The 13,777-nt window shown below is 34.8% G+C and overlaps 1 protein-coding gene across 2 annotated transcripts in view; it reads right to left on the reverse strand.

Annotated features, from left to right (window-relative positions):
- The window catches only part of ZYG11B (zyg-11 family member B, cell cycle regulator), a 129,837-nt gene that overhangs the window by 14,615 nt on the left and 101,445 nt on the right, over positions 1-13,777 (reverse strand). For both annotated transcript variants that reach the window (XM_037827216.1, XM_037827217.1), the window contains 5 exons: positions 9,238-9,302; positions 5,400-5,499; positions 5,101-5,151; positions 2,719-2,880; positions 2,561-2,608 (listed from right to left, as the gene is read on the reverse strand). In XM_037827216.1, coding sequence (XP_037683144.1) covers positions 2,561-2,608; positions 2,719-2,880; positions 5,101-5,151; positions 5,400-5,499; positions 9,238-9,302 — 426 coding nt within the window. The remainder of the gene's footprint in view (positions 1-2,560; positions 2,609-2,718; positions 2,881-5,100; positions 5,152-5,399; positions 5,500-9,237; positions 9,303-13,777) is intronic.

A 13,777-nucleotide genomic window follows, 5' to 3' on the forward strand; every position in this document is an offset into this window, starting at 1 on the left:
ACTTGGCAGGTGAACTCACTGCACTCTCCCCTATGTGGGGTCTGACTCCCAGGGGTGTAAATCTCCCTGGCAATATGGAATATGACTCCCAAGGATCAATTTGAACCTGACAACGTGGGACTGAGAACACCTTTTTGACCAAAAGGGAGATGCGAAATGAAACGAAATAGTTTCAGTGGCTGAGAGATTTCAAATGGAGTCAAGAGGTCACTCTGGTGGGCATTCATATGCACTATATAGATAATACTTTTTAGATTTTAATGCATTGGAGTAGCTAGAAGTAAATACCTGAAACTATCAAACTGCAACCCAGTAGCACTGATTCTTAAAGACAATTATAGAGCAATGTAACTTACAAGGGGTGACAGTGTGACTGCGAAAGCCTTATGGATCACACTCCCTTTATCCAGTGTATGGATGGATAAGTAGAAAAATGGGGACAAAAAACTAAATGAAAAATGGGGGTGGGGGTTGGGTGTTCTTTTTTACTTTTATTTTTTATTCTTATTTTTACTTTTTCTGGTATAAGGAAAATGTTCAAAAAATAGATTGGGGTAATGAATGCACAACCATATGACGGTACTGTGAACAACTGATTGTACACTTTGGATGACTGTATGGTATGTGAATATATCTCAATAAAATTGAATTTAAAATAAAAATACCATTGCAGAGACAAAAAAAAAATACAACATATGAAATGAAAATTTTACTGGATGAAATTAACAGCAGATGACATGGTACAGAAAAAAAGACCAGTGAACTAGAAAACACAGGAGTAGAAAACATTCAAGTCAAAGCACAGAAAAATAAAAAAAACTGGGAAAAAAAACAATACACAGTACTTCTGTGTCCTGTGGGACAATATCAAGTGGTCTAACACACTTATTACTGGAGTTGCAGAAGGAAAGGAGATGATGAGAGGGTACAGAAAAAAATATTTGAAGAACTAATGATCAAAATTTTTCCAAATTTGATGAAAATTATAAACCTAGAGAGCCAACAGAAAAAAATGCCCAGTTAGAATTCAATAGACAGCAAAAATTTTTCAAAAATGAAAGCAAAATAAAAGACTTTTTTCACACAAACAAAACCTGAGTAAATTCATCACTAGCACATCTACACTCTATAAAAAATGTTAAAAAAAGAATATCGTGAGAAATATGTGGGTAAATATAAAAGATATTTTTCTCATTGTAAGCCTATTTCATAGAAGACCAAGGAGGAATTCTGCTTCGGGCAGACAGAGTAACAGGGACTAGACTGACCCTCTTTACCCGAAATAAGTGAAAAACGAAAGCATGAAACAATAGTTTTCAAGTCACTTCACATTAAGCAACGAAGGGCAGTGATCCTGAGATGGCCAATGAAGAAGATGAGCCCTACAATTGCCAGATCACTGAGAGAGTTTCCAGGCTTCCTTCAGGGAGCTTCCAGGCTGCGACACAGGTATATAGGAGTGAGGTGGCACCCAGAGCACCCATGGAGCTGATTCCAGTGAGATCAAGGCAATTCACAGTGCAGCATACCAAAGAGAAGAGAATTGTGCAAAAAGAAATCCCAGTACTCAACCCAGAACTGACACAGATATTAGAATTAGCAGAGAAGGACACTAAAATGTTAATTACAAATGCATTTCATATGTATAAAACATTAAGCAGATACATGTCAGATGTAAAAAAGACCCAAATTGAACTTTCAACTTTCAGAGTTGAAAATTACAATGTCTGAGATGAAAAATGGGATGAGATTAACAGCAGCTGAGATGTTGCAGAAACTTCCTAGAAAACAACAAAGAGAGCCGTGGGACAACTTCAACCAGCTTAATACATGGGAAATTGAAGGATTTCAATAGAGGGAAGGAGAGCAAAAATATTTGAAGAAATAACTTTCTAATCTTAATGAAATCTATAAACCTATAGACCCAAGAAATCCAGTGAATCCCAGTACAGGAAACATGAAGCAAATTATACCAAGACCCATCATAATCAACAATGCTTAAAATCATTACTAAAAGGAAATCCTGAAGGCACCAGAGGAAAAGAACATGTATGTACAGAGGAAGAAAGATAATCATGCCATCAGATTTTACACTGGAAAGATGCAAATGAGAAAAAACTTGAGCAATATTTTTAATGTATTGTCAACCTAAAATTATATTATATACCTGGCAAAAAACACCTTTCAAAAACAAAGGTTAAATAAAGATGTTTTCACATACATAAACACTGAAGAATTCATTACCAGTGGATCCAAGTTGCTAGAATTGTTAAAGTATAATTTTAGGCAGAAGGAAAATGACACCAGATGGAAATTAGGATATACACAAAGGAAAAAAGAGCCCCAGAAGTAGTATTTTGTAAAATTTATAAGATTTTTAAAATTATTACTTAAACTCCTTAAAAGACAGTTGACAACTGCTTTTTTCACTTAAGTATACTGTACATATCTTCTACTGTCATTAAACATTTGCAAATATCATAGTAGTAACTTTCAATGCATAATTTCAGATGGAAAAGAAAAACAGTTTGGGACTTAACAGGAAATGCTTGTATCTTACCAGAAGTCCTAGGACTTTCTGTTGAATGGATGACTCAGTTGGGAAAGACTGTAAAAAGAAAGAATCCTATAACTACCTAAAGGAACAAATATAATAAATACATGCTTAAGTAAATAAATCAATAAATGTCAAACTGTAGGCTAAATTCCCATTCTAACCTCTAGAACCCTCATGAAGAGTTCTAACCCTTGGTTTTCAATAAAGTGTCTGCAAGTAGTTGGAGATTCATCTGTGAGATTCCAAAGTGCACTCAAAGTAAACTTCAAGGTAGTGTCCACTGAGTTTTGATTGGTTTTCTGCTTCACTATTTGAAGAAGTTGCTGAAAGAAGGAAAATAAAATTGTAATAACCACAAGTCCATGAGGATTAGTCTTATGGTATAAAGCACTTCCAGTAAAGGTTCTTGTAAGTATACCAAAAAGCCTCTGGGATTAGACTTTTCCTGTTAAAGGAGAAAAGTATAGGGTCTTCATAAATACTTTATTATTTTGATTATACCTACAGTATAATCAACTGTAAATAACATTTGAAAGCAAAATGATTAAGACTTAGGACAACTGTCTTACACAATTGGTCACACCATATACTTATTTCAAATCCTGAGATCAAAAGGTGAAGGGGAGAGGAGGGAATGAAGTGAACATTCACAAAGCATATTGTACTATTATTATCCCCAGTTTGCAGGACAGGAAATTGAGTTTGAGAAATAGTAAGTAATTTGATCATAGTCATTCAACTTAGAGACAGTAACAACTGGAAGACCTATTCTAACTCCAAATTTTCCTTAAGAAAAAAAGAAAGAATAAACCATGTACAATGTACAATGATAAGAAAATTAAAGTCTACATCAGATGAAAAGAGGATAACAGCTTTGAAATTCCATTTGTAAATTATTTCTATCATAGTTTTTAGAAATTTAAGTTTAAAAACAAAATATTTTAATGACATAAGGCTTACACAATTCCATTTTTAGATTATACTTTGGGGCGTAAAAGAGAGCTCTGCTACAACAGATACAAGAAAATAGTAATGAACATTAATATTAAAAGTTACACAAATTCGGCAAAAAGTAATTAAGAAACACAAACATCTAGGTACAATTAGGTATCTTAACAGACTAGTGGGTTACTAGACAGGGTGACTGAGCTTAAATATGATCTCTGCCTCTGACTACCTTGTTTACTTCTTTAATTTTTTGTTTCCTCATCTGAAAATTGGGGGTGATAAAAACTGAAAAAATGTATGTTAGTTATCATCATCATCATCATCACCACCACCACTACTATGAATTCTTGCTTAAACTAAGCTTGATTTTTCCCCAAAGCATATGAATAAACTAGTTCCTTAACATCTCTGAATCTTTATACACCAGTCAAAATGACTATAAGACATATAACAGCAATAAAAAGTCATTTTTAAAACTGAAATATCCTTCAAGACAGCAAAAAAAAAAATCAGCATCCTTTTCTATTAACCTAGTATACATTGAATTTTGTGTTAGGTACTTAACATATATTCCTCTTTTAATATTCCTTTTATCCTCATTTATTCTTAATAGTTGTATAAAGAATTTTTTATCACCCCGAAGAAAATCCATGTAACTTGCCCCAAATCACATATCTGGTAAGTGGTAGAATTGGGATTTATAAACCCTGATTTGTCTGGATAACACCTCTTTCCTTTATACTACAGAGCCTTCTCGTTATGACATTACTTTTTTCATTCATACCCCTATTATTATACTTATTAGATTGTTCTACAACCACATCTAAATAGCTATTTTCTCTCCTATACTGTGAATTTTTTAAGGGCAGGAATTGTATCTCATTCAGTATGAACCCCTAATATCTAATAAAGTTGCAGTTACCTGATGGGTACTCGATATGTATTTATCAGATGAATGACTTACTTTCTCACTACATAATTTGTAAGTCATAGAAAAAGGGAGTCTCTCTTTTGATTTTTTCACCTACCATTACTGCTCAAATGCCTCTTGGCAGGATTGTGACAGGAAGCTCCTAAGTGGATACTTTGCCACCAGTCTTCCCTAAGACAGTGTTTATATTTACTCTCTTAAAAGCTTGAAACATTTTTAAAAAAATTTTTCACTGTGCACTATATTGTTTCCTCAACTGAAATGTAAGCAAGCAAAGTCATATAAAAGTTGTTTATTTTCTTCCCCAAAGCATCTAGCATAATCTTATGTCTATAGAAGATACTCCACAATTTCTTATTACATAACTTCAAAACTAGATAGGACAGGATCTTAAGGCTTATTTAGGCACCAATGGTTCAAGTAATTTGCCTAAATTCACGAAGTGAGTTTACAAGGTTAGACCCTAGGTCGCTTAGAATACATGGCTCCTTCCATCTTTGTGAAGGAATAAAAGCTGCTTCTTTGGGAAGAAATGTATACATCCATTTAGAAGTAACAAAAAATATTTTCTGTTAATACAAGATGTCAGAAGAGACAAAACACTGTCTGAGAAGCCCATAAATAAAAACTCTCTAGTGGCCTGCATAGAGAAGATAATACTTACTCTGACAATGAAGAGCTCAGCACCAAGCTGTGCAGTTTGCTCTGTAGAAAGCTGCAAACAAGCAGAAAACAAGATAAATAAATACCCAAGAACTCACCGGTGTGAGTTCAATATCATTCACTGTAACAGACTTCAAAAATCACTGAGTGTCCTGCAATTCTGCCACACTGAATGCAGCTTGAATAAGCAGACTGACAGAGAGGCTTACTAATCTTTCTGGCACACAGAATTTGGGGAAATTGGTAACAATAACAGGAAAGAGCTGCCCACAGAAAATTATCCAACAAGGGTTTACGTACCTTTGCAGCCAGGATGGATATGATAGCAACTGCCATCCTTTGCATGTTTTGATCCTCATGGTTACAGAGCCACTGCATGACAAGCTTGGCTGCTTCAAACCTGGAAACACACAAAGGATATCACAAAATAAGCTAGGAGACCTAGGCATAGTTTCAGAGCTTCTTTCTGAATTTAGGAAAGTGAGACAAAAAGAGAAAATCCTCCTTAACTGATAGGGAATAACAATTACATTTAGTGTTTTAGAAAGAATGCCTTATTAATTCTGACAACATTTTGTAAAGGAGCAAGAGTTTGGAAAACAAGGACAAAACTATCTGATATTTCATCTCCCAAAAGTATAACACATTCCTATACTGTAGCAATAATTTATGTATTTTCTGGGTTCCTCATAGCACTCAGAACAAACATGCATTTGTTCACAAACACAGTTTAAAATCTAGTTGGGAAGATAGATAATAAATCAGATAAATAAGTAAAATACATGGTATGGTTAGGCATTGATATATGCTACTGGAAAAAAAGATAAAGCAGGGAAAGAGGAGGTATGGACAGTTGAGATTTTATATAGGGTGGCTAGGGAAATCCTTGTTACAACTTTCAAGGAAGTAAGAGATCTGGCCAAGCGGATATGTAGGAGAAAGGCTTCCATGCAGAGGGTATGGGAAGTACAATAGCCCTGAAGTGGGAGTGTGCCTGGAGGTTTTGAGAAATAGCATGCAGGCCAGTGAGGCCAAAAGAGAGGCAACAAGGGGAAGAGTAATAAGAGATGAGGTTAGTGGTATCAAGGGAGCCAGATCATACAGGGCCTTAGCAAAGAACTGGCTTTTTATTCTGAATGAGATGGAAAGCCATTGGAGGATTCTCAGCAGACATGTAACATGAACTTAGTTATGTTTCAGATGGATTACTCTGTCAGCCATGTTCAGAATAAGCTTCAGGAAGGCAAAGACAAAAGCAAGGAGGACAGTTCAGGGGCTTCAGCAATAATTCAGGAGACAATTCACTTGGACTTGAGTCGTACACGTGGGAGTGAAGATAAATGGTCAATTCTGAATACATTTTGAAGACAGAGCTAGATTTGCCAAAGGACTGAATGTGGGGCATAAGATAAAGAGAGAAATTAGGATGACACCAAGGAATATATCTGATTATTTTACTTGTAGTCCCATCCTTCAAGACTCAGCTTAAATGTCACTTTCTTTGAGAAGTTTTCCCTGAAAAGTTTATCATTGCCTTCCCTGTGCTCCTTAGTGCTTTGTTTATAACTCTGTCAGAGAGCTGTGATTATCTGTAGACTTACCTGAATCCCCCATTGGCTAGTGAGCTCCTTGAGTAAAGGGATCATATCTTTTTACCCCATTAAACCAAGTACCGAAGACAATACTTGACAATACTTGACACATAAATAGCATTTAATACATGTTGGCTGAATATTGATGTCGGTTAATGTTCTCCAAGTTTCCTCAAATTTACTGTTACTTCATTTCTATTCCCAAGGCCATCTTTAATCAGGCCCATTACTGGCGTTCTTTCTATAATACATTCCTAACTTGCCTCCACTGTTCTCCTTACAATTTGTGCCTGCACACTAGTAATAAATAAAACCTGTCTGAGAACTTAGGTAGGTATAACGTACTTCCTGTACTCCAAGTATATCCTAGGATTCTAGCATGGGCCCATAATTCCAAATTTTCTTTTTTCCTGCCTACCTTATGCTTTCTACAGAAGTAGACTGCTCATTAGTCCCTAAGTAAGCCCACAATTACAATGTAGTGTATAGCCTTGTAGTTGAGAGCACAGATTCTAAAGTCAGTCCTGGATTTTACTTCTAGTTCTACCTAATGTTAATGATAAAAATAAAAATAAATTATTTTATCATGTGCAACAATGCATTCAAGTCATTAAGAACCTCATATACTTTAGAGTCAACCTGGATTCACATATCAGCTCCACCACTTATTAACTTTGAGACCCCGGACAAGTCTCTAAATCTTCATTTTCTCATCTATAAAATAATAATATGACCTTCTCTACAGTGTTGTTGTGAGGACCAAATGACACATGTAAAGCTTAACACTTCGTACAGAACTCAGTATATGGAAGCTTTTGATAGAAGTTATATTTTCCTAGTATTATTACTGAATCTGTGCCTTTATTTGTACAGTTCCCATAGCCTAAAACAGTCAACTCAACCAGCTCCCATCGTCAAAGCAATATAGCAAGGATGTAAAAAGAATAGGCTCTGGAGTTAAATCTGGACTCTGCTACTTATTATTTTATCACTTTAAGTTACTAAGCCTCTCTGTACCTTCTTTTCCTCATCTGTAAAATGAAGATTACAAGAGTAAACAATTTCACAGGACTGCTGAAAGAACTGAATTAGCCTATATAAAACACTTAGCATAGTGTGCAGCACTAGTAAGTGCTTCATATATGTTAACTGTTATCTTTACTATCTCACTATTATTCTACTAACACGAAGTCTTTGATGACCATCAATTGGATGGAATTTTTCCCTCCTTGTTTTGGGGTCCAGTGCATTCCATCAACACTTCTATGACAAATTCTACCTTACATTATACTCATTCATTCATTCATCCATCCACTAACCATTCACTTAACCACTAGAGATGAAAAGATGAACAATTATAGCCTTTGACCTCAAAGAAATTCACATTCTATCAGAGTGCACTAGCTGGATCCGAGACAGGTAAACTACAGTCTGCCCCTTGACCTATTTTATAAATAAAGTTTTATTGGAACAGAGCCCATATATTGAATACAGCTGCTTTCCATGTACAATGGAAGAGTTAAGTTGTGACAGACTTTACAGCCCATAAGCCTAAAATATTTATTAGCAGGCCCTTTAAGAAAAGTTTGCCCAGCCTCTAGGCTAGATGATGATCTTTAGGAGAATTATATCTTTGCTCAACTTTAACTTCATTGCAATGAACAGCATAAATGCTTAATATTTATTAAATAGTGTCCTGTAGCCCCTTCTGAATCAAATAAATATTTCATGCAGCTTTACAGCTTGGTATGAGTTATTGACCATATTCAAATTCATTTAAAAATTAGCTATATGTAGCTACATTTTTATCCAAACTATTTATTTCTAATATTAGAGTACCTCATTCCTGAGCCATGCCAGTTAACAGCATACTTTGTTACCCAAATCAAAGTAAATTACAGTAAAATTGCTGCTTGAGGGACATACTTTTCTTTAAATCATGAAGTATAAATTTCCTTTTTAATATAGTATCATTTAAAAAAACCCATTTTGAAATAGTAACATGAAAAGCATCACCTTTTTAGCTCCCAAAACACAATATCTTAGAAAACAAGGGACCCCCTTTAAACTTACTGGGATCTAACTACATGGTCTCCCTTACCCTTTGCTTTAAATGTTTCCTCCATAATTCAATACCAAATAACAACAATAATAATAAGAGGTCTAATACTGAGAAAAGAACCGAGTATTTCTAGCTTGAGGTTACTAGGCACATAACCCTGGGCAAGATACTGAATCTCCACATGTCTCAGTTTCCTCATCATTCAAATGGTGGTAATAATGTCCATAGCCCAAAATATTCTAAAAACCATAACCAAATATAAATTCTTTAAAAAAAGGGGGTATGAAAACAGGAGCCAATCTGATATCATGAATTTCAAAGTACTAAATTAGAGAAAGTAGATTTGGTATTCTGTAAAGCAACATACAATTCCATCTACCCACTTAATATTATACTTGGGATATCCTAACTGGTAAGATATGACCCAAAACAGATTTCTAAAATTCAGTTTTGCCCCATTTTAAGTACTAGGGCTATTACTTGCCTGTTAAATGGGACATCCTGAAGGATCCGGTCACTGCAAAGTGAAAGAAGGCAATTCTTCTGTAACTAAAGAAAAAAAAATCCTGAATATCACTTTATTTTTGTAACCATAGGTAGCCTCAATTAAAAAAAAGAAGACTGATAAAGCACCCGTAACTTGCACTGGACTGATATAAGTTTACTTCCCTATAATATTTTTTCCATCTTTTCACTACATGAAGAATTTCATAGGCTAGGATAATTCCTACTAATATCTCTTCCTTCTGGTAGCCTATGAGAGGCCCTTTGTGATTTTTGAGATGGAGAGAATGGCAAAGGTAATGGCTCTAAATTACGGCTGGTGACACAGCATCAAGGAATTTAAGCCAGGCTGCTTTGAAGATAACCTGACTCTAACCTAGAGTACATGGGGCTAGTATTCTACACACTGCCCTTTAAATAAAGAATGACTGACAGAGACTTGGCTCTATCTTTTAGGTAACATTCAAACCATTACAATTAAATAGGAGTAAATGAGAATATGAATCATTCACCAATAGACGGCAAGTACCCATCATAAAAGAAGAGTAATTCAGGTTACTGCTGTGGAGCAAAACAGGAACTTTTAAGGTATAGGTGAAAAAAAAATGTCATATTGCATACTAATAAATTTTCTAGTTTTAAAAATGCCTTCATAATATTTTAAAAAGCTTTCTGTGCACAGTTTGAAAATCTCCTGTCTAAAGAAGAAAATTCAATATAAGGATGTTCAATCAGATAGAAGAAAGCAAAACTCAGACAAATGGGATATATAATACTAGTTAAGTAAAAGAAAACGGATATGACACCAAGATCCTATCTGCTTTACAGGAGATGTATAAAGATTATGAAATATAAGGAATGGTACAGTTTTCAAGAAATGGCGCTGGGAAAACAAGAAATCCATACATATAAAATATACCTCTAACCATTAACAAAATGGATTAGTGATATAATTTTCAGAGCTAAAGCTATAAAACCCTTAAAAGAAAACATAGGGGAAAACCTTCATGAGCTTGACTTTGGCAATGGTTTCTTAGATCTGACAACAAAAGCATGAGCAATAAAAGAAAAAGATAGATAAATTGGACTTTATCAAAATTTAAAACATTTGTGCATCAAATGATACTATCGAGAAAGTGAAAAGACAACCTACAGAGTGGGAAAAATATTTAGAAATTATATATCTGATAAGGGTTTAATATACGGAATATATATATATATATATATATATATATATATATATATATATGACTCCTACAACTCAACAATAAAAAGGCAAATCACCTATTTAAAAAATGGGCAAAGGACCAGAATAGATATTTCTCCAAAGAGGATATACAAATGGCCAATAGCATATGAAAAGTTGCTCACCATCATTAGTCATTAGGAAAATGCAAACCAAAATTACAAGACACCACTTCATACCCATAAGGCTGGCTATAATCAAACAGATGGACAATGACAAGTGTTGGCTAGGATGTAGAGAAATTAGAACTCTTCTGCATTGTTGCTGGGAGTGTAAAATGGTACAGCCACTGTGGAAAATAATTTGGTGGTTCCTCCAATTGACCTGGCAATTCCACTTCTATGTATATACCCCAAAGAACTGAAAGCAAGGACTTGAACTGGTATTTGAACATCAATGTTCATAGCAGCATTATTTACCAGAGCCAAAAGACAGAAATTACTTTAGTGTCCATCAACAAATGAATGGATAAACAAACTGCAGTATTCATTGGGATACATTAGTTTACAGTGGAATATTATTCAGCCATAAAAAAAAGAATAGAGTTCTGATACATGCTACAATGTGGATGAACCCTGAAGATATCATGTTTAGGGAAATAAGCCAGACACAAAAGGACAAATCTTATTTTGACTCCACTTACATGAAAAATCTAGAATACTTAAATTCATAGACACAGAAAGCAGATTAGAGGTTACAAAGGGCTAGGTGTAGTGGGGAAAGGGGACTTATTGCTTAATGGGTACAGTTTCTATTTGGGGTGATGAAAAAGTTTTGGAAATACTCATGATGGCTGCACAACACTGTGAATGTAATGAATATCACCGAACTATATATTTAAAATGGTTAAAATGGCAAATTTTATGTTATATATATTTTACCACAATAAAATTAAACAAAAGGAAAAACGAATAGCACAGTAAAGAAAAAGAAGTTCTAAATCTCAGGTGGATGATATTGAACAGGTTAGGTACAAGAATAATTAAGAAGGTTCCTCAAAAGGTTTATATTCAACAGAGGTAATTAAGGTAATGGAATGGACTCTTAGGATCTACCTCCCTAGGAATGTGAATAAGTCACCTGCAAGATAAGCAAGTAGAGGAGTGCCTTTCCCCCACACCACCTCCTTCACCTTTCTCTCCACTCCTCTCCCCAAATATACACAACAATTTGTACAGGACCCATGGAAATAATAGAGGGAATAATTCTATTCCTATTACTTCTGCTTGGAAAGCCCATTGCCCCTCCTTCTTGGTCTGGAAAACCCTAACTTTCTTTCACAATCCAGCTGAGGGCAGATATTGCCCCTTTGAGGAAGACTTCCTAGTTTTCAAATTGTCCTAAATGCCCTTTCTGTGCTACCAATAGTACTTACTTCTAACTCAGTACTTGTCACACTATACTACTGCATTATGTGCTTCTGTGTCTGGATTCGTAGAACTTAGCACAGGGGTACATTTCTTGAATTCAGTAAGGAGATGCTAAGCTAAACTGAACTAAAAAGATGAGTTTCACTGGATCTATGGCTTACCACATCTGAAAAGCACCACAGGGAAATTCAGAAAAAAAAAAAAAAAAAACGAAGACAATTGCTCTAGCCTTCAGGCTGTATGTACCTATAGTTTTTTAAGGTTTTATGCTACAGCCTGAAATATGCAAATATTCAAGAATTTTCTATTCCGGACTTCATCAAATCTGGCCACAATCACAACTTCGCTGGATTTATCCCACACTGCCCATTCTACACTCAAGGCACAAGCAACTTGTCATTTCTGGAATGCCCTGCACTTTCACATATAGGTCCACTACTTTTCTGCTTTGCTCAGTTTCTCCCCCTGTGAAATCCTATCCGTTTTTCAAGAAGTGACTCAAATGTCACCTCTCCTTTGAAGTCTTGCCTGGGACTTTTGTCTGATTAATCCTAGCTGGCAGGATTAATCACTCTCCTCTACTTTCTGTGGCATTTAGTTCAGATAGAAGAGAACTTACATAATACCATATATGCAACTTTTCTACTAACCTGTGAGTTCCCAGGGACTCATTAATTTTTTAAAATTTTGAGTTGTTTTTTAAGCATTTTTATTACATAATGAATAAATATGGAAAAATATTTACAAAATTTATGTAAAGCGTAAGACAGTGCTTCTCAAACTTTAAATGTATATACAAGTAATCTGAGGATCTTTAAACAATGATTCAGCAGGTCTAGAATAGGCCTGAGATTCCGAATTTCTAAAAGCACCCAGGGGATACCAATATAGCTGGTCAGGAGAACACACTTTTAGTAACAAGGGTATAAGGAATAACAATACAATGAATATCTGTGTATTTACTGCCAGCTTAAGAAAATGACTATCACCACTATTTTTTTTTTTTTAACCATCAACCTTTAGTACATATTGTGTTTGTCCATTCTATTCCCTCCCATTTCTTCTTCACTCAAAGGAACCACTAGCCTAAATTTTCTAAGTAACAATCCTTTGTTTCAAAAATTGTTTTAACACATATCTGTGGCCCCAAATAATATATTATATAGTTTGGCAAGTTTTTGAACTTTAAGTAAATGGAATAATACTATCTGTACTCTGATGTAATTTTTTATGCTCAACTTGTTTTTGAGATTGATTTAGGTTGTAGTTTGTAGTTGTAATTCATTCATCATTCAATATACATATTCCACTGTTGAACTAAATCTAGGCTGAACGACATTCGGTTGTTTCCAATTTGTTGTCATTACAAACAGTGCTACTGTGAACATTTTTCAATATAACAGCTTTATTGAGATATAATTGACATACCATACAATTTAATGTATAATACAATCTCTTTTAATATATTCAGAAAGTGGTACAACCATCACCACCATCAATTTTAGAACATTTTATCACTCCTAAAAGAAACCCCATATCCATTAGCACTCACTCCCCATTTCCCCCATCCTCATTTCCTAATCTTGTTTATTTGTACCTTCTTCTTATCAGTTTGCCAAGGTTTGTCAATATTATTAAAATGCTCAAAGAATCAATTCTTGGTATTGTTGATCCTTTCTAATCAATTAGTACGTTTATTTCCTATTTCATTAATTTTTATTTTCATCTTTATTATTTCCTTCCTTCTACTTTCTTTGTTCTTCTAACTTGGGCAGGTTTATTTATAGCACTCACACTAAGGTGTATCCCTCTGTGGAGGGTGTCACAGTTTTATGCAAGGAGTCTTCTACTAGAATTCCTTACTTGAGTGGGTTCTGGGCTTTGTCTTCTGTCCACCTGGCTTC

The sequence above is a fragment of the Choloepus didactylus genome, chromosome 2 (assembly GCF_015220235.1).
Source record: "Choloepus didactylus isolate mChoDid1 chromosome 2, mChoDid1.pri, whole genome shotgun sequence".
Taxonomy (NCBI): Eukaryota; Metazoa; Chordata; class Mammalia; order Pilosa; family Megalonychidae; genus Choloepus; species Choloepus didactylus.